This window comes from Microtus oregoni, unplaced genomic scaffold (genome assembly GCF_018167655.1).
Source record: "Microtus oregoni isolate MIOR12 unplaced genomic scaffold, Mior012 000008F_ref0000371, whole genome shotgun sequence".
Taxonomy (NCBI): Eukaryota; Metazoa; Chordata; class Mammalia; order Rodentia; family Cricetidae; genus Microtus; species Microtus oregoni.
Genome location: NW_024543067.1, coordinates 43,148,069 through 43,170,026, shown reverse-complemented (window position 1 = coordinate 43,170,026; position 21,958 = coordinate 43,148,069). Strand labels below are relative to the sequence as shown.

General features: G+C 41.6%; 1 protein-coding gene across 1 annotated transcript in view; it reads right to left on the bottom strand.

Moving 5' to 3' along the window:
* Positions 1–405: 405 nt before the first annotated feature.
* Positions 406–21,958, bottom strand: part of LOC121451365 (beta-galactosidase-1-like protein 3) — a 28,787-nt gene continuing 7,234 nt past the window's right edge. Inside the window, exons 6-20 of the mRNA XM_041656828.1 lie at positions 21,229–21,337; positions 19,656–19,748; positions 16,153–16,234; positions 15,222–15,286; positions 13,377–13,461; positions 11,626–11,763; positions 11,017–11,097; positions 10,213–10,319; positions 9,253–9,393; positions 8,862–8,933; positions 8,338–8,416; positions 7,802–7,889; positions 7,405–7,516; positions 674–790; positions 406–543 (exon numbers count right to left, since the gene is read on the bottom strand). Coding sequence (XP_041512762.1) covers positions 472–543; positions 674–790; positions 7,405–7,516; positions 7,802–7,889; positions 8,338–8,416; positions 8,862–8,933; positions 9,253–9,393; positions 10,213–10,319; positions 11,017–11,097; positions 11,626–11,763; positions 13,377–13,461; positions 15,222–15,286; positions 16,153–16,234; positions 19,656–19,748; positions 21,229–21,337 — 1,441 coding nt within the window. The 3' untranslated portion in view covers positions 406–471. The remainder of the gene's footprint in view (positions 544–673; positions 791–7,404; positions 7,517–7,801; positions 7,890–8,337; positions 8,417–8,861; positions 8,934–9,252; positions 9,394–10,212; positions 10,320–11,016; positions 11,098–11,625; positions 11,764–13,376; positions 13,462–15,221; positions 15,287–16,152; positions 16,235–19,655; positions 19,749–21,228; positions 21,338–21,958) is intronic.

Below are 21,958 nucleotides of genomic sequence, written 5' to 3'. Positions count from 1 at the left end.
TCTAAATACACTGATCAGTGACCTATATTGCCTCCTCCAACACACACACACACACACACACATACACACACACACACACACACACCACAAAGACCATTCTCCAGTGGAAGACCAGCTTGCTTCTTCTTCCCTAAGTTAGAGATAATTATATTCCTCCCAACTAAGCACGAGGAAGTAGAAGTAATACTTGTTTTTATTTTGTTCCTTTCCAAAGGCATATCTGGACAAAGAATAAGAATTTATTAAGGAGTAAGCATTTAGCTAGATAAATTCATTTATTAAAGATTTTCAAGGCTATAGCCTAAAAACAGGAAGTAAATGGATAGTGTAAGATAAGTAATAATTTCTCTGGGAATTAAGGTTAGTGTTGTATTTTTCTGCACGCAACTCGATGTTTGATATTCTTAGCAGTGATCAAAATCCCGTGGAAACATTCTGGGATGGCTCCAACAATCCAAGACTTGTGTTGTCCTAGCCTTGCAGCTGGGGTTTGTTTGTAGTTCGGATGTAAAAACCCTTCTCTATCATCTCAAACATGATGATCTGGGAGGGAAGAAAACTGGTGGTGAGAACAGTCAGGCCTGGTGTGCACAAGATGAAGAAGACACTGAAACTGAGGACAAAGGCCCACCTAAAAGTTGACGACACCTCGAGGCAAGGCTGGGTAACTCACCTCATTGTCTTTCGGCCGAAGCCAGGGGCCAGGAAGGTACAGTGTCCTCTGAGGCCCAATGTCCTGATATCTTCCTAGATTGCGTCCATTGATGAACACGAACCCATAATGCCAGTTCTGTAGGAATGGGGGTTTGGGACATAGGGACAGAGAGTGAAACCTAAGACACTGTGGCCTGAGAGCAAGATGAAGGAGTTCAGGGTACCGAGTATGGACATCTTAGAATGGGAAACATCTAGAGCTTCTTCCCACTGTGTGAGAGTGAGCAAGAAGACAGTGGAGCCAGCCTTCCCCGGAGATGCTGCTGTCTGCTGGTGAACGTTGTGTGCGCTGCATTTAAAAGCAGGGATTTTTATTTCCCAAGTAAGAACAAGGTAAACGGACGAACAGTACTGCTGAGGGTGAGGGAAGATGCTTGCTTTTAATTATATTTTTATGTTTCTTCATTTTATTTGTAAAGATGTAAGTATTCTGCCTCAATGTACATATGTGTATTCGAATACCTTCTTCTAGGTGAGGTCGGAAGAAGGCATCAGACCCCCTGGTACTGGAGATAGAAAGTTGTGAGCTAAGAACTGGGTGTTAAGAACTGAACCCAGAGTCTCTGAAAGAGCAGCCTGTGCTCTTAACTGCTAAGCCATCTCTCCAGGCCGAATATAATCTTTTATAATCTACTGGCAATACATCACATCACAGTTACAGGAAGAATATTTAGGACAAGAAAACAAAGAGACAAGGAGACCTCTTGATGATTTTTTTTCCACTAGAGAAATCTTGCTCAGGGAGCTGCTGAGAGCCTAAATAGAGCCTTTCTTAGCTCGCAAACAGGAAAAAAAAAAGGCTATCAAAGAAGCTCATCAAAGAATGTACTGTTTGAGTTGGGACTCTAAGGGACTATACTCTAGGAAAGGGTGAAATAGAAATTGTTCATTCACCAGAGCCTTAATAAGCTATCAGCAGAGTGACACAGTCACCCTTAGGAGCAAAATTCTCTATGATTCCAATTTTGTCTTCACTGTAAAACCTCCATAAAACAGCTGAACAAACTAAAGACTGGTTTATTTAAATGGTGATAAACACAATAATCAAAGCTTTTAAAACCCAAGGTCAATAATGCATGTATTGTATTCAATATACCAGACATATATAGGTATTTAATTTAAATGCACATAAAAATACTAAGTGGTCATCCCTGAGATCATATACATATCGCTAACGTTATAGGTACTGAACTTTTTAATGTATATATTTATGAATATATAAGTATGTAGATTCAATAATTAAAGAAAGAGAGGCCATGAACTTGAGAGAAAATAAGGCGAGTATATGAGAGGAGCTGGAAGGAAGAAAGGGAAGGGGGAAACTATGTAACTGTATAATAATTTAAAAATATTATTAAAAAAGCCTAAGGCTTGCTGCTGGTGTTTATACAGGCCGTGGTCCCCTCACGAAAGGTGGTGGCCATCCAACAATCAGACGCCTCCTTGGGGTTGGTAGTCATGCTTAAGGTCAGTTGCTAAACCTTCACTGTTTAATAAAAGACAACAAAAGACTATTACAAGACAGCCATGGCAGTCTGAATCCCACACTAGGTCTCTAATAAGGGAATAATGATTACAGTGCCACCCTTGGTCAACAGACTCATCACCAGCCCCCTATTTTACTTTAAAATCTTGTCAAAACCTTATTCCAGTCATTCTCTTATCTCTTTCACAAGATCTTCTACTATATGCCTGCTCAGAGCTAATAACCAGCTAGATCAAGCAGAAAGAAAAATAAAAATACAAACTGAGCTCTACTGAAGTGAGGAAAAAAATATAATATGCAGATGGAGCCAATCTATGGTAGCAAGCTGGGTACACAACAGTCTTATCCCATGGGGCTACTGAAGCCAAAAAACCTTTGACACAAGACAAAAGTCTTTGATGCAAAAGTCTGAGCATTTAATCCTGACTCAGAAGTAGAAAACAGAGAAGATCATTAGCTTTATTTTGTAGATTCCAGATATGCCTTTTTGGTTTTCATGGTCATGGTATAATCTAGAAAGAAAGAAGTCCTCTAAACACAGATGGAAAAGAAATCTAACACAGAAGGAGGATTCACAGGTTGCTTCAGGCAGTAAAGGACTCAGAAGAGATGGCAGTCATGTACTGCAGAGGACACAGAAGGGAAGACTCAGAAACAGAAAAAGAAAACTCCAGCTGGCATTAAAGTGAAGTGTGTGGGCTTGTCCAGATTCTTTGCCTTTCTTTTGTCCCCTCTCTGCCTCTACCTAAATCATTCCTTCCTACTCTGAGGAAGACATTTCAAAACAAAACAGTAGCCTTTCAGACATTTCTCATCTGTGTAGACAAAGGCTTCCCCAGATTAGGCTCAGGGAATTGGCAAAGCCTTTGTCTGGTCCGAGGATTAATGTTTCCGAGTGATTGATCAAATTGTGCAGAAACTATAAGCCACATCTTCCAGATTACTGCAACCTGAAATCCTTCTCTTACACAGAATCCCTACCTAGATTAGCTAAGCCTGTCTCCTTGGGCAGCCCTGTACCACACACTCATTTTCCTAAGACTTATCAGAGGCTTAGTCCAGTGTCATCAAGGTGGGAAGATGGGTGACAGGCGTGGATGGCAGTGCTGGAGAAGTCTTTGAGAGCTACATCCTGATCAATACTGCCGGGCAGGGGAGGCGTGGAGAAACAGAGAGCTGAACCTAGTATGGGTTTTGAAAGCTCAAAGCTGACCCCTAGTGACATGCTCTCCTAACAAGACTACACTTCCTAAACCTTTCCAAATAATGCTACTCCATTATTATGAAGCATTCAAATATATGAACCCATGGGGCCATTCTTATTCAAACTATCACAACCTTACTGAATATTCATTCAAGCATAGGCCCCTGGATTTATTATACCAGAGTAAAGATAGCACAGAACCAATGTGCTAGAAACAAGATATTTCTTTGATGGAGGTTTGTTTATACCCATGGCTGTGATATAGACAGACAGACAGACAGACAGATTGTCAAACTTCTCTCTAGAGGCATCTGATGACAATTCTAATCATCTACCATCTCAAGAAAGTAAACTCTGGCCCAGCTAACAAACATTGTTCTTGAAAAATAATAAAGCCCTCTGAGTATTTGCCTTGAAACCAGGAAAGTGAATTTTGGTGTACACCTGACAAAACATTTTGCTCTGGAGGGGGATCGTGAACACTTGATTTAAAACCCTAAAGATAGTACTTAACGATATGGCCTGGGCCATTTCTCTTCAAAAGAGAAGGGTCAAACTAGTGTTCAACAGCCAAATCACTTTATCATATTCTGGCTCACCAAGGACAGATTCATTCTATCACAACTGTCTCTCTTCTGTTTCCATTCCCACTTTTTAAAGTTAATAAGAAATGCATCCTGGCTTTTGGAGATATTCCCCAAAGTAACACAATAAATAACATTGTCAGAGTTATTCTGGCAATTTCAGTTAGGAAGCCTGTACATATTTGTATAGTAAAGCATTTTGAAAGAAAGCAGCACATTCATGAGAAACCTCAGTTTAAGACGTATGTTAATGAGTGTGCTCAGTTTAAAGTCATAACTCAATAAGAAAAGATGGTGGACATGTTCCTAAGCAAGAGTTCAAGGTCATGGGACACGTGCTTAAGTGTTAAGAGGAACACTTCTGGGCATAATTAACTTATGTCATTAATATGGAAGACACACAAGGATGACTCCAGCTAAGACCCTAAGTAATAGTGAAGAGGGTGCCTGAACTGGCCTTCCCTGTAATCAGATTGATGACAACCTTAATTGTCATCATAGAACCTTCATCCAGTGACTGACAGAAGCCGATGTGAAGATTCACAGTGAAGCACAGATCTGAGCTTCCAAAGTCTAATTGATGAGAGGAAGGAGCAATAATGTGAGCAAAGGGGTCAAGCCCATGATGGAGATATCTATTGAAACAGCTTACCTGACCTAATGGGAGGTCATTGGCTCCAATCTGACAACTGGGGAACCAGTATAAGATGAAGTAGGCCCTCTGAATGTGGCTTACAGTTGTATGGTTGGGGCAGAGTTTGATGCCAGTGGCAGTTGGACCATGATTTATCCCTACTGCTTTAACTGGCTTTATGAAACTCATTCACTTTGGAGGGATACCTTGCTCAGCCTGGACATAGTTAGAAGGACCTTGGTCCTTCCTCAAAGTGATGTGCTAGACTTTGTTGCCTCACCATGGGAAGCCTTACTCTCTCTGAAGAGTGGATGAGGATTGAGTTGAGGGAAGATGGATAGAGAGGGAGGAGGAGAAGGAGTGGAAACTGGGATTGGTATGCAAAAATGTAAAAAGATGGTTTGTTAAAATGTAAATAAATAAATTTTAAAAAAAGATGGAAAAAAGTCCTATAGGCATGTTGAACTTCTTTTTCTCAAAAAGATTTATGCCCCTTATGGACACTTGTTTCATTTAGCTACTAACAAATTTGCCACCTTTGCCCACCATACAAAGATATGCTGAAAGTGAGCCATGACCGCTTAGGTGTGCTGAATAAAAGGATCTGAGATTGGTTTACTATTATTATTGTTGTTGTTGTTGTTGTTATAAAGTAAGTCTTAGGACCCCTGGGGACTCACATAATAATTTGCTTCTTTGTTTTGTTTTATTACAGCATTTAAAGACATAACTACTTATGACATAAGTTGCAAAGATAGATGTTATTTTGAAGAAGAGACAATCAGAAAAATGTCGTTAGTAACAACAAAGTTAAAAATGTAAATAAGAAACACAGTTGAAAGCCTCAACAACAGATCAGATCAAGCAGAAGGGCTTCGGAAATTCAACACTGTGAATTATACTAGTAAAGAAAAAAAAGGAGGAGGAATAAAGGGGGTAGGGAACGAGAAAAAGGAGGAGGCAGCCTATAACACTTATGAAATGTCAGTAGACAAACAAATGTTCACATCATAAACATCACAGCAGGAATGAAGAGGAGAAGTGGCATAGAAACATACTTGGTAAAATAATAATAAAAATTCCCCAAATATTGGAAAAGACCCAGACACTCAAGAAGTTCAAAGAACCTCAATTACATTCTACCAAAAAAGGTTTTCTCTGAAGCCAACAAAACTTCAAAGAGAATTCAGCATCAGTAAGATAAAAGCATCAGCTGCTCAGAAGGGAATCTTCGATAGGGTAGCTGTGCTTTTCTCAGAAGAAAACTTACAGGCAACAGCGAATAAGCTGGCATTTCCAAAGTCCAGAAAGAGAAAACACAATGCCTAGAACACACGTCCCTCAGAAATGAAAGAGAAGTAAATCCTCCCCAAGACAACAGGAAACTGGGGGATTCCAGCAGTCCCGAGAATTGAGTTCGACATCTGAAGGCAAAACCATGACAACTAAAACCAGAAAAGCAATTAAAATGCAAAAGTCCCAGACAGAGTAAATATATAGAAGGAAGAGATGAGAGACTCAACCAAGATTTAAAAAACTGGTCGAGTGTGGTAGGTCATATCTATATTCCCAGCACCAGAAGGGAAAGCCAGGCTCATTGTCACAAATTCAAGTCAATGGGAAAGAAGTAACAAAAAGTAGACAAAAGATGAAATGGAGATTTTAAGAAAACAATACAAAGTATCACTAAAACTATCATTTGCTTTTTTAAAAAGGCAAAATTACAAACCATTAGTAGACTGACCAAGAAGAAATTTTATTGTTGAATATTGAAGCACATTTAAACGTAAATATGTACTTTGGGCAAACACAGATAAGTGGAATATGATAAGTTTGAAAGAGAGTTCTGCCATTTGTTCTGTAGATGTTCTTTATAATTGTTTGAATTTTATATTGTATTTTCATATACCTTAGAAATAGCAATAAGTTAGGATGATTGAAGAAGATCATACAGTTTTATTGGAAGTACAAAATAAATATTCTTCCAGGTATATCATGGCCTTGCTTGGGTTTTATTTGCTTTACTTTTATACATGTTTTAATATATATACATATATATATATATATATATATATATACACATATATATACTCTGAGAATTTTATATATATATTGACCATATTCAAACTCCCCCCCAAACCCCTCCATCACTGCCTCTATTCCTACTAGACTTTGAGCTTTTTTTCCCCCTCTCAAGGTCAGTTTGTGCTTCCCAAATCTTGGCTGTGTCCACATACCACTGGATCATGGTAGAACCATGAACAACTCCCAGCTTCTAAGAATTGCCAATCGCTCCTGAGCTAGTGGTGGAACTTTATGCCCAGCTCTCCATTCTGGGATTTGCTCTTGCTTAGGTGTGCACAGGTCTTACACATGCTGTCACAGCACTGCAAGTTCATGTCTCTGCTCTGCTGCATGCAGAGACAGTGCTTCTGTGGAGTCATTCATGCTCGGACATTTGTTCTGCCACCTCTCCTGCAATGTCCTAGAGTCTTCAAAATGCTGTGTGTGGGACTTGAGAAATGGCCGAGTGGTTAAGAACCCAGACTGCTCTTGCAGAAGACCTGAATTCAGTTACCAGCAGCTGTTTCAAGCAGCTCAAAACTGCTTCTATCTCCAACACCAGGGGATCTGATGCCCTCTCCTGACCTCCAAGAAAGACCACACACATTCATGTATACATACATACAAACACACATACATACATTAATTTTTAAAATAAAATATATCTCAAAAGAAAAGACATATTGGAACTTCAGAGAAGAAGAGGAGGCTTACTTACTGAAAGGTCCAAGAAGGTATCCTTGGGGGAAGAGCCAGCCTTCAAGGTCCCCCTATAGAAGGCAGGACCTAGATAATTTTCTGGAGCAAGCCTCCAGGTGGCAGACAGGAGCCTGCAGGAAGGATCAAAAGAGGTAGCTAAGGAGAACTCTTCCCAGCTCTCCTCACAATACTGAGGCAGCCTTCTCCCACAGAGGCCAGGATTTCATCTCCATGTTTAACTGGAAGTACTGAAGTAGCAATCAGAATGCCTCTTTGGTTCTAGTGCTGAAGTGGAGCATCTGAGATCTGGAGTCTCCCACTCCACGTGTCTAAATCTTGAGCTTTTTGTCAGCACACAGGAAGAATTCATGACCTCTCAGATCCTCAGGATGCACTGGGGGTAGCAAACAACCTACCTCTTGAAGAAACTCATCTTCAAGTCCAGAGAATAGATGGTGAAATTTGTCAGCAAAGTGTCATTGATGCTAACATCAGCATCTAATCCTGTGGACAGAAGGCAGAAAAAAGATTGGCAACAGGGACTGGATATTCATCAATGATTGCGACAGAGAAATAAAGAGTATAGATACTATCTGTCAAGGAATACAGCCAAGAGAATAAATACTGTGCTGACCTATTGTCCCTTAAATTTTCTTGTTGTATGCTTCCACACTACTAAAAGCATTTCCTACTTAGTATAGGGATTTTTCTCAGAAGACCAAGTCCTGATCTAAGATGGGCCAGCATCCAACATACTTGTTCTTCTTTCCCACCTTGGGTAGCAAGAAAGGGCAGAACAAAGGAGGCACGAAGTAACATCATCACTTGTAGGGCTGAAGTATCCCACTTTTCAGGGAATGATTTCTGTCTTTCCATCCCCCAGAACAGCCACAGCTATAAGCTTTAGGTAAATGAAGCAAAGATACACATACATCTCAGCACGAAAGCCTACCTTTCCATTCATATTGAATATTCCATGAATAATGGACCCGGCCTTGGTTCTCAACCAGGATCCTCAAAAGCTGACAATCCTGCTTAGGCAAACAGTTAGTGGAAACAAAATATCTGCCTAGAGCTCATATTCTAGAACACATTCCTGTTTTGAGTACATCTCTCTGTCTCTGCCCCTCCACCCTCCTACACACATGCACCCTACTGGGCTCATCTACTCTTTCTTTATTGCTGTTCCTGTTAGGACAGGCAGAAAGAATCTTTCATTCTGCTTTGATAGGCGATCCAAACAGGAGCTGGGGGGTTGAATGGAACCCAAGAAGAACTTCTACTCTTGCTAAATAATTTATCTTATAGGTACCTAGACCCCCAAAGCTTTGAAGATGCCTTAAGATTACAGCCCTTCACCTTCCTGCTACAGCCTTTGGGAGAAGACCAGTGGAAAGAGGTGGCAGTCAAGCTCCAGAACCAGGCGGCCTTAAAGGGGCAGTGAAGTACCCTTCACCTGGACTGCATATTGCTGACCTGAATTTGAGGAATAGTCAGGTCAAAAGTATCCTCATCAAGATCTCCTATCCTTGTGTCATTCAAGAACACCTACGAAAGAAGAACCTGCATCAGACAGGTTGATAGGCCTGCCTGCAGGACAGAGCTTTAGTTAGAAGGTGGTCATGAGGAAGAGCAAGATGGGTAGTGACTTTAGTGCTCAGGAGACTAGAAGCTGAACAGGATTCCCCAGCAGACTCTGAGTTAGAGCAAAACAAACTGTAGAAGTATATTTGGTTTGGCTGTAAGTTTTCTATGTTTCCATCATATTAGTAAAATAAATATTAGCATATGGTGAAGAAAATCTGTGATAGACTCTTAAGAGGCAGAGGAGGGACACATGCCACCAGAGATACCTGCTGCTGCCTACCTGTGCTGAATCGCGGACGTGAGCATAGAGCTGGCCACCAGAGCAGATGGAAGTCTCATAAAGGACCAGTCCAAAGGGCTGACCACTGCCGTTGTTTATTGGAAGATTCTCCATGGTGTCTGGATTGTATAACACGACAGGCTAGGATGGAAACAAGGTAGAAACAGAAGACAAATGAGAAGAAGCTATGATCCTTCTCTTAACACTCCTGTCAGTATTTGTTGGATCACACCGTGGTCTTCAAGGATTTTTTGAATAAAAACAGTTGTGTAATAGATGCTATAACAATGCTTCTATGATAACACATTTACTGACCAAGACAACAGGGCATTGTATCGACTGCATAAGCACTATATTCATAAACATTAGTCAGTAAACATATGTATTGCAAAATAACTGAAGATGAGAAAAAAATATTCAAGTCAACAAACATTGATTTATACAGAGCATTTACTGACCACTGCTTTTGTCTAAAATAGCAACAGATGAGGTGAAGCCAATAAAAATTCAAGAGTTTGGTTTCTACAGATAAGACAGGTTTCTCATTTAGAGGGAGAGAAAACACATATAATTAATGAAAATACAAGCTAAGTAATGAGTAATAAAGAAGATTGTTTTCATGGATTCATAGCTAAGAGATTTCCATCTGTGGATCCTGTGATAACATTCACCAAGTGAGTCCTTTAAGCTGGGAGTAGGATCCTCCATGAGCGCCATATCCTGCTATGCCTGTTTTCTCCTTAATTCTGCAAGTAAGTTCTTTATCATCTTCCCCATAGAAACAATTGGCTCCTGGCCGATAATTCCAGGTTCAGATACAATGCCATGGAGTAATTTTCAAACACTCCCTTAGAAAAGTTCCTTGATGGAATATCTCCTCTGAGATACACATCCTGCTCCCTTATTACTCCATGGCCCCGCCCTCAACCCCTGCCACTCCAGTGCCCAAGCAGTTCTCACCTTATTTAAGTATGGTAGGATTTCAAATAACGGCAAGTAGAATGATAGACCCACAGTTGGGTATACAGTCTTGGGAGTACGAGGAGGCAACCGAGGCAGGGAACCTGCTGCAATGAGAATGGATCGTGGGACTAAATGACTAAAACGAATGTTTTTTCTCTTAATATTCTCATGACTACCTGTGTCCTTTATATCCAGAGAGAGTTAGGGAGAAAATGAGATTTATACTAGAACAGGTTTCTCTAAGGGAGATAACTGGTGCCATTTTTCATTTTGAGGTCTAGTATGGATACATATCTAGTTAATACTACTTCCTGGTGGACACATGTACCTAATAACATGTGTACCTCCTGTACCTAGTGACGTAGAGACAGAGGACTAGTAGAAAGCTGTGTGTTACACCTTTTGCAATGCTGGTTTTTAGCTCTTTTCTAACTCTCACTGGACACCTAATTGGATGCATTTAGTTAAAGTCAATATAATGTTTTCTTTCTGCATATGTGGTTACTACATAGCACATAATACTACAGCTTTGCAAATGGGAAATTCTTTCACCTACATCATCACATGGAAATCCAGTTTCGTTCATTATTTTCATACATCAGGAAAGAAAGTAAAAGGTTTAGAAGGCTCACACAGCCCATCTGGCTTTTCAGTGGGAAACCTGATATGTGATGTAAGATTGCCCTGTCCCTCAAGAGCTCACAAGCTTCTACCCCCTAAAAAAGACTCCTCCCTTTTCTCGCTCCTCCACAGCTATGGGCAGCCCATGAGAGTGGCATCCCCCACTAAGGGGCTAAGTACCTGAAGCAGAAGCAAAAAGTTTCCGCAGCTTGAAATACTTTTCTGTGTAATCTCCAGCCTCGGTCAGCACGGCATCATAGTCTACAACACAGAGCACCCTGTTTGGGCCACACAGTCCTCCACAGCAGCCCCTGCTTCTGCATGGGGACACGTGACAGCCCAGATTCATCCAAGTTGAGATAGATGGAACACACAGCCTCTGTCTCTGTCACATTCTGTAACAGGCTGAGATGTAGGTGTGAACTGTCAACCTGGAAACATTCCCCAAATCCTATCTGCAAACACGGGGCTCACCCTGCTCTTTGACTTTCTCACAGATGCTCTTTCTCTTCTACCTGGTATCCTTTCCCCACCTAGCCAGTTCTGGTAACAATGGGGTCAGTGCACACAAATGTAGCCGAGCACTGAGTGCCAGGATTCCTAGCTGCTAGAATGGCAGCTCTGGGCAGCATAAATGTCAAAGAATAAAGGGGCACAGACAAAAGCCTCATTGCTCAGCACAGACTGCCTGCTGAAATCTCATGATACAAGAACATGACTGTGGAGTCTCCTCCCTCAGATTCTACGAACACCCATCCCAGAGAAGAGACCCCCACGATCATCACTTGCCATAGCTAGTCACAACACCTCGGTGCTGGTAGATACTCTGGGCTCCATTGATAAAACCAAAGTTGGTTCCTCCATGGAACATATACATGTTGAAGGAGATTCCAGATCGGAGAAATCTAGACACAGTAAGTTGGATTTCTGTTGGGGGTGAAAACAGGGGAGACAGAGACTGTAGGTGAAGAAATATCATCTCCAGCTCCATCCACCATAGCCAGTCCTTTTTTCTTTCTTACCAACAACTGGGTGGAACCACCCAGAACCACTCTTGTAGAATAATATGTCCTGGTGCTTGCAGCACTGTTTTTAAAATTTTTCTTCTCACTGCACCATATGTTTGGTACAAATTGTATCCAAACTCCATGTATTAAGTGATCAAAATCTTGTCTCATAAATATCTAAATTTTATAATTATTTGCACATAACTACTATGCTGTAATTCCTTTCTTCTTAGGATGTTATATCACTGTATTAGGCCTATGACTATTTATAATTTTTGCCACAAAAATTTCCATTTTTGCACTCATGTTTAACAGTGGGTTCTTGTTTAATCTGGCTGTCGGAAGTAATTGGGAGATGGCAGTTTAGCCTGGGTCTTGACTCTGGCTGTGCTCCTTCCTGTGTGGTTTTTTTTTTTTTTTTTGAAAAGAAAAAAAGTTTTCGCCTCCTCCCAGCCTTCCATTTCCCTCCCCCTCCTCCCAATCCTCTCCCCCTCCCTCTCCAGTCCAAAGAGCAGTCAGGGTTCCCTGCCCTGTGGAAAGTCCAAGGTCCTCCCCGCTCTGTCCATGTCTAGGAAGGTGAACATCCAAACTGGCTAGGCTCCCACAAAGCCCGAACATGAAGTAGGATCAAAACCCCGTGCCATTGTCCTTGGCTTCTCATCAATCCTCATTGTTCGCCACGTTCAGAGAGTCCGGTTTTATCCCATGCTTTTTCAGTCACAGTCCAGCTGGCCTTGGTGAGCTCCCAATAGATCAGCCCCACTGTCCCAGTCAACTATGTTCATAGCAATATTATTTGTAATAGCCAGAACCTGGAAACAACCTAGATGCCCTTCAATGGAAGAATGGATGAAGAAAGTGTGGAATATATACACATTAGAGTACTATGCTGTGGTAAAAAACAATGACTTCTCAAATTTTGCATGCAAATGGATAGAAATAGAAAACACTATCGTGAGTTAGGTAACCCAGACCCAAAAAGATGAACATGGGATGTACTCACTCACAATAGGTTTCTAGCCATAAATAAGGGTCACGGAGTCTACAATTGGTGAACTTAAAGAAGCTAAATAAGAAGAAACTTTATCTGGTTATGGATGGAGATAGAGACAGAGACCCACACTGGAGCACTGGACTGAGCTCCCAAGGTCTCAATGAGGAGCAGAAGGAGGGAGAAGATGAGCAAGGAAGTCAAGACCACGAGGGGTGCACAAGACCACACATTTCTCTCTCTCTCTCTCTCTCTCTCTCTGTCCTCTCTCTCTCTCTCTCTCTCTCTCTCTCTCTCTCTTTTTCTCTCTCTCTCAATTTCTACCAATCTGCTGGTTTCACTCAACTGTACGATTCCTGTAGGGTAAGTATCATACAATTTGTACTCGCAAGGTCATCTTCAGATCATGGATGGTGCTTGCAATTAGCAAAGATTAGATGGATATTTGTGCCTGTGCAGGCATGTCCATAAACCGAGAGCTGTGTGCATGACCCATGGCACAGGACCTTCCTGATCAGAGCCAAAAACTATGATTCACTTACCAGTTGCACTTTTAACATTGTGTCTTTGCCCCCACGTGTCATACCAGCCAGTCCAGTATTCCATGACCATAATGGGTTTATCATCCTAGAAAGAAAGCAAATCAAATGCTAAGTGTAACACTGGAAAATAAGGTAGAACAGCGGTACCGAGAGAGAGAGAGAGAGAGAGAGAGAGAGAGAGAGAGAGAGCAGTTGCAAAGCTTCCCACCTTTTCCTTAATGCAGATGTGTTCCTATTTCGATTCAAATTCTCTCACACTCATTTAATTTGTAGTTTTCAAGATTAACTTACTTTCTGCATGCTGTGCTCTATGTGCATAAACACCAGCACAGGAGAAGAGGGCATCAGACTGTATCGTAGGTGGGCGGGAGCGACCTCATGGTGCTGGGAATTGGACCTACCTCCCAGTTCCATAATGCTTGAAAATACTCATTTGATAATTTTGGAGAACTTCATTCACTTGACTGTATCTTGTCTTACCCAACGATAAGTTCTGGCCTAGGTACAACCACACTGGGGCTCTGTATTTCCAGGTTTGAAGCTTAAACCACCATCTGACCTTGCTCAGGTCACTCTGCCATATGAGCTGACACAAACTGACCTGAGCTGTCCTGATCTGGCTTTTCCTCTGTATGAGGTTTGGACAGAGGTTCCAGATGTTCTGGATATGCAATGTTAATGTAAGATGAAAGCCAGGGGGGCAGCAAGTTCCAGGAAAATGTATTTCTTGGAAGAATATTCATGTGTTGGTTGAGTTTTTTATTTGTTCTTTTTCTTATAACTTGTTTCCTAGAATGTGTGTTGTAGTTTTAGTGCCAGGAGCTACATATTCACTAAGTGGGCAAATTACTGTTCTGGGTCTCTGACTGAGAAAGAGTGGCGTATTACCAAAACATGAATCAGCCAGTTTATATGCTAGATTCTTGTGACTGATGGCCGCCTAAAGAATCCTTAAAATGTCGCACCATTTCTTAATTAGAATCATTTTGTCAAAAGTTAGGTAAATTGGATAAAGCTCCTCATGTATATTCTTTTTTAAAAAAAATATTTATTTATTATGTATACAATATTCTGTCTGTATGTCTGCAGATCAGAAGACGGCACCAGACCTTATTACAGATGGTTGTGAGCCATCATGTTGTTGCCAGGAATTGAACTCAGGACCTTTGGAAGAGCAGGCAATGCTCTTAACCACTGAGCCATCTCTCCATCCCATCATGTATAATCATTCATGTTCCTGCTTAATAAGGATTCTGAGAAAGAAGCCAAGCTGAAGCTTCTGACAGTAGTGAAAGATCTTATTCTACTTCTTGGCAGAAAGCAGAAAGTAATAAATTGGTTTTGTGTGTGTGTTTGATTTGGTTTGGTTTTGGCGTTATTGTATTTTAACTCTCTAAATCCATCTCCAGTCAGTGTTGAAGCCACATCACAGTTCTCATATATGGAATCACTCCTATCATTTGAAATATAAGCAGACATATTTTCCCCTTAGAAAATCAACCAAGTACTCAGTCCGGCTAGGAAAAATTCTATTTTGAGGCAAGATGCTCTCCTTTAACACAGTACCAGGTCAGAGGATTGAATGAGAAGAACAAAGCGGCAAGACGTTAATGAACTTACAGTCAATTCTCATCTCCAGTTATGCTAAGCCAGAAAAACACTAATCATACAAATCATTCACAGAAAAAAATGGCTGGGTTGTGTGTCTATTCTTAATATTTACCACCCTATCTGGGTGAGTCAGTCATCTCCCTGTCACAACTCCTGTCTTCCCTAACGTCATTGGCAAAGATAGCAAAATCTATCAGAAGACACATAGAACCCAGTGTTGCTTGAAAATCTCACCTGTATTTGTTGAAGCTTAAGAAAAGAATCCTTCTCAAAGGCTGGCATGTTGAGAGTCGTCAATGCTGTAGAAAGAGAAAGGTGCCTCTGAAACATTGTGACAGGGGCGAGTAGACAGGGTGACAAGACAGTGTTTGTTACCTACTTTGCAAAGCACAAAGAACTGTCCTAGCTATTGCCACACCGCACACGGAGGAACACTGTCTTTGTTGATGAAGACAGTTAAATTTAACCACACTTTGAACATACAGGTGGACCAAGGCAAGGCCAGCTAACATAGCAACACCTAGGAGCTGAATGAAGGCTTTGGATCCCAGACTCTTCACTTTCCAGGGTATGGTAATAAGAGCAGATGTATCAAAAGGAAGAAGGAAGCAGTCCACAACAGCTGTCACTCTGCACTAGAGATGACCTCAGTATTGTCCCTGGACCCATTCACATGCTCTTGGCATTTTCCCATAATACTATCACTTCATGATTCTAATAAATTTTTTAAGATCTGCTCAGTATTTAAGCTGAGTCTATGACTGTGATATCAGGACTGGAACTTTGGCTGAGGTGAGCTTGTTTACACCCATCCAATAGTTCCCTATGTGACTGTCCATGTTAGTGGAGATGAGCAGGGCCCTGATCCATGTCCTGCACCAGCCTAGATCTTACTTGTGCAATTATTTTAAAAAATAAAAGATAGATTCAGAATGAAGAGTTCCATCAATGCTCTGCTCAAAGGGGAAAAATAAATAAAAAATGACACACGTGGTATTTGAACTCTGAGCTTTGATATTGAACTTCATTTAGTATCATATCAAATCTCTGGGACCCATCACAATAGACACGGGAAAGAGGATCAGTTCTCTTTGATACTTGTCTACAATTTCTATTGGCTGCCTAAGAGCCTTGGTTTTCCTATAAAGCAGCTGTAAGCCAGTACCTCCTTCGACAGAGCCAGTCTCAATCCCATTGTCATTATCTGAGGTCAAGAGGAACTCTACAATCCCTCTCTTCAGCAGAGCCTGTTGGGAAAATGAAGATTATTAATCCATGTTTCTTGCTCCACGGCAAAGAGCAGAGATTGGGAAATTAGATAACAAAGACAGTTTGACTCAGATGGAAGGTGTGTGATCTTCAAAACAGATATAAGAAATGTCTCCAAATGTCCATATGGTAAGGGGTTGGTGCTCAGCATGTTGGTGGGAGATGGCAGACAACTTAGAAAGTGAGCCCAAGGGGAGATCTTTAGGTCACTGGAGATACATTCTGAAAGGAGACAGTGGTAATTCTATGTGTTTCTCTTTCTCTACCCTACCAGGTCAGGAAGTAAGTGGCTTGGTTCTGTCTGGTACTTCTGTGGCCATGTGCACTGTCTTTCAATACAAGTGCGTTAGCGCTGAACAATCATGAACTGAATGATAACTCTGTTCTTGAATGTAAGTCTATTGTGCCTGTAGGTTGATTATTTCAGGTATCTTTTACTTTGTAATTGGTGTATAGTAAGTATATAGAATAATAGTTTTTTATCACAAGTTTTCATACATGCATATGACTGCTTTGATTGTATTAAGGTATCTGCTACAGTGGTGGGAAAGGTGTACAGTCAGAGTGACCATGTACAACTTAGGCCATTAAAATTGCTGCTTTAGGCTCAGTTTGGTGTGGTTCGAGATACTTCACTAAAACAGTGGAGGGCTGAGGCCCTTTACAGGCTTGGTAAATGAAAGTTGAGTTTCTCAATGACCACACTACGGAAGTATGTAAATATAACAAAGAAAGAAATGGAAGAAATTTGGTGCTACTGTAATACTTAAAAACTATTTTCATTTCAAGCTAAGCTGCCGTGTGAAAAAGAAAAAACCTAGGAATCAAGAGGACCTTATTCTTAGCCCAAGGCTTGGTGACTACAGTATGCCTAGATCATGACTCTCTATAATGTCAGCCTTGTCAGAAGTTGACCTTAAGCAATCTAAAGAGGACACTGATCTCAAAGCCACTTGACTTATTCCCCCAAATTGTTTCCCTCCCCTTTTATTTTATAATTACTATTCAACAATATCAACCAGATTCTCGGTCTGCTTCTATTACCTCGCTTAACTTCTACTTGCTCAGGAGAAAAAGGCCAATGTCTCACATAGCAGAAAATCCCTAGGGTTGAGAGAATTGTGGTTTGTGCCTTTAAAATCTCCAGCCCCTGTCTGTCTTCCCCTTTTGCAGCAGGTTCCAGGTTGGCAAAAGTGGCTATTGTCGTGATGTTGCTCTAAATAAACTTGTATTTTTACCTTTTAAACTCAAGTTTTGTTTGGTGGACTTTCTCAGTGATTTCAAATTTCCCAACACTATACAGGAAAGGCTGACCTGGTTGGGTCCTAAGAGTACCAATAAACTAACTTGAGTTCTATGTGGATTCTATCAGCAGAAACAAGAAATTCTACTGTGTGGGAAAGAGGTGCTAGATTCTGAAAATTCTGCTTGGATCCTAGAGTTCAGACTGATGGCTCAGAAAGCCCAGGGTCTTTCCTATACATCTCTTGCATTCATGTAGACACATAGAGTCCTGGGAATAAAGTTAAGTGGTAACTGTTGCTGTTACTAATGTTTAAATAGGGCTTCTTCAGATGCAGAGGTCCACAGATAAGCCCTGGACTGAGTCCAGTCGAAGAGAGGGAGGAGGGATTATATGAGCAGAGGGGTAGAGATAATAATAAAACCCATGAGACAAACCCCGAGCTAGTGGGACCTGACTGACTCTGGACTGACAGCTGGGGAACCTGAATAGTAACTAACTAGGCCCTCTGACTATGGGTGACAGCTCTGTGGCTTGGCCAGTCTGTGGGGCCACTGGCATTAAATCAGGATTTATCCCTAGTGCATGAACTGGCTTTTTGGAGCCCATACTCTATGGAGGGATACCTTGCTCAGCCATGATACAGTAAGGAGTGGCTTGGTCCTGCCTCACCTTGATATGCCAGACTTTGTAGACTTCCCATGGGAGGCCTTACCCTTTAAGAGGAATAGATGGGGATTAGGTAGTGGGAAAGTAGAGGGGCAGGAGAAGAGGAGGGAAGGTTAACTGTAGTTGGCATGTTAAAAGAAAAAAACCTTTTAAATAAAAAATTAAAAAAATATTCTTTCTTGTAGCCTAAGTTGCCCTTGAACTTGCTATAGAGTTGAGGATGCTCCTGATCTCTTGATCCTCCTGCCTCTGCCTCCCAAGTGCTGAGATTACAGGCAAACACCACCCATCCAGCTCAGTAACCTTAAAAAAAAATCAAGAAAAAAATAATACTAGCTGAACATCAATGATGAAGTTCAGGCTATCTGTCTCCAGTTGGCAGAGCCAAGTAGGCAGCACCATGTCTGGTTGAGTCATCTCAGAACCTGGAATTTATAACATGCTGTGTACCCTGAGGCCATTGGACCATTGAGATTGGAGACCTCTGGATTCCTTAAGCAAGGAAAGTCTACATAAGGAGGGTCTAAGCTACAAGAAAGGACACTAGCATGGCTGTGAATAACCGCTGCCCCCAAGAAGACAGATATAAATACTATGAACCAAAAAGCTGCAAGCCATGGTGGACTTTGAATGGGAATACCAAATTTTCACGTTTTAAGAAGGTCCTTTGAACAATGATTTCTAACATCGCATTTTGTCTACTGTGGGATGTCTTTCTCTCTGCTGTGAATATAGGCAAGGCAGGATAGAGCCGGGTGGGAAATCCAAGCAGAGATAGAAGAGAAGAAAAGAGTCCTAGAGACACCAGTCAGCTGGCAAGGAAGCAAAGCCTGTGAATGATTATTCAGGAAGTGGTGTGCAGAAGAGAAACATACAGCTATATTGTCTAATAACAAAGCTATTCATATTTAGCTTGATTGACATTGTTATGTAGGAAATTTATAAAAAAATGAAACTTGATGTTCACATGTTCATGATGGAGATCATGAGTAAGTATGTATCTGCTCCAAATTGAAACAGTACCTCCTGGTTGGAAGAGACAAACATATAAAACGAGGAAAGTAAAGGAAGCCTCCAAAGCCCAAGAAGTAAACAAAACATACAATGAAACAGGAGATTCACAAGGCTCCTCCCAGAGTTACACAATCAGTAACAACTTCTGTAGAGAGGCGATGACAACAGGCCAAATTCCCTGCATATCATGCCGGGAGCTCCAAAGAGAGTGCTGGATGGGCTTTTCAGTGAGGCAGCTATCCTTGACTCACCCATGCTCCTCCAGGTAACCCCAAAATGCTCACTGATTCATTAACCTAGACTTGGGTGAAAGCAATACTTCATTCGATCACTAGTTTCCTAGTAAGTTGATCACATCTCCCCAAGAAAAGTCACATAACACCCATGCTACTGAAAATCAGGTATACATTGTAGCAAGGCACGAAATTAGAAAAAAAAGCAATAAAAATACAGGTGCAAAAAACTATTCTTACCTCCTTAATGTATTCCATGTAGCTCCCATCTTTCCTAAACGACCCATATTCATTTTCTACTTGGACAGCAATAACAGGGCCACCATGGTGGTACTGAGAAGCAAACAGATGATGGTTGAAGAGCAGCCTCACTATTGGAGCAGAAGTCTAGAGTCCAGGATTGCTAATAAAGATACCAGAAGTGATAGGTGCTTTCTCTCGAGTCTGTTGGAGTCAGGCACCTTCATTCATCTCCAGGCATGTAAGCTCCTGAGGTGTTCTACCTCCACAGGGCTTTGTGGATACAGGATCAGCGGGTTCCATTCTGTTTCTCATGTTCATTAGCTATGAGCTCTCAAACCTATGAACTCCTTCCACATCTACCCTATCTACCTTTACACTTAATCCATCGTGTAGGCTTCCTCTGCACTCCTCCTGCCTTAGAATGCACCCCCTCCATTCCCTTCCCCAACCCACCCCCATGAGCCCCCCTCTCTTTTATGGACTGTCCTCTTTTCCTTCTAAAATGACTGATTTGCATTGCTGTCAACACATAACCTGTCACCATGGAAGTTGCACAGAGCCTGTGCTCAGTAAGGACTAATTGGATGCTACCAATATCCAGGAAGAACACAGCTGGCTTCATTAGTCATCAGTTTCTTGTTTTCAATCATGAGGAGTTTTATACTTTATATTAGAAAGAACATGTATACACACACTTTTAAACGCTGAAAATTGTGGGGGGGTTAGTTATATAAAAATATTGTTAAAAATGGTTGTCCCCTAAAAAGACAACTAAGTTACTATGAGACAGCATTGGATGAATTTAATTTTTCATAATTTTTATACATTTTTTAATTTCTCCCAACATTAACCATGTAAAACAACAAGATGATTTAGAGTATTCTTTATCAATGAGCTAGCTGATCAGTGAGGTTAGCAGATATCAGGTGCATAGAGAGAACTAGAGCTAACTTTATGTGATCCCTGTCTCAGTGATACCTTTTTAGAAGCTCTGGGGCTAAGCCACAAGAGCAAAACAATGGTTCTATGCTTACCTTGAGGGTCTAGACCTAGCTTGTAAGAAAGTCAGTGTAATATCCCAGAGGCACTGGGAATGACTACTGGACGGTGAGCCACAGTGGTTCTCTGAAGTGAATGTTGTTAGTCACAGATCTTCTAGCAGCCCTCACCCTTCAGAAATCAGGCCGAGCTTGCAGGTCTCTGAGACTGAGAACTCATAAACCGTGTTGTGAAAGTCTGAGCTACCATCTCACTTCTATCTAGTGTTTCCCTGCCTGTGACTCCTGACATACAGGCTAGGTCAAGCTAGGTCACTTAGAATGGAGCTCATGCTGACCTCTCCAAAACACAATAAAGCCTTCAGAATTACAAACTCCCCCTGTCTTCTGGGACTTGAGTAGCTCTTGAGACGCCATCATGCTGCCTGTGGTATGAAACCATTGCTCTTCTCACTGCAGTCCGTGATTCTCTAACCTGCTACTAAAGTGCGTCTGAAGAACCCCTCATCCCAACTGCTGTCTTCTACAGCTGCCTGCTCTTTCTGACGAACGTGAGCAGGGACATTGATTACCTGCAGAGGAAGAATCCTGGGAATCAGATGATCAAAGTACTTATCAACAGCCTCAACAAAGTTCCAGTGGGTTGTTCGCAGTTGTGGCTTGGGGTCGCGCAGAAGCCAGCTGGGGACAAGAGGCAAAACATTAGTTCATGAAACAGGAAGCGTGAAAGAAGATGGGTCTGGCCAGCTGAGCTCAGCAAAGGTCTCTGCTCAGAGCCGCCTATTTCCAGATGTCTTTCTGTCTACCTAATAACCCTAGCATTGGAAAATTCAGTGGGCTCAAGGGATCTGTATCGTATCAGCTTTTCACAGTATCCTCTAGGACTCCAGAGATGTGTGAGTCATACAAGGAAAGAGGCCTTCCCAGCTCTGAAGAATCAAGCTGAGGTACTGACTGATCAGGAAAATCTCCCAAGTCTAAGCTTTTTTCCACGCTACCCAGGCCTCCATTCTCCTTAGCTCTCTAGGATAGAACACGACCTTTAGCTCTCATGGCCTCTACTCCTCACACAAATGGCCACTTATTTCACTAAGTTCTAAGACTCCAAGCAAAACAGTAGCTCACAGGCCAAGAAACATCCTACATGTGTCCCTGGGGAGAGTAAGTGCCAGGCTGCCAGGACATTCATGGAGCAATTGGCTTCCCCAATGCTCCCACAGCTTAAGCTCGGGCTTTTGCTATGCATCACCTGATGTCGCATATCCTTAGCTTGAAGAAATGCTCTGTTTTGATTTATGACCT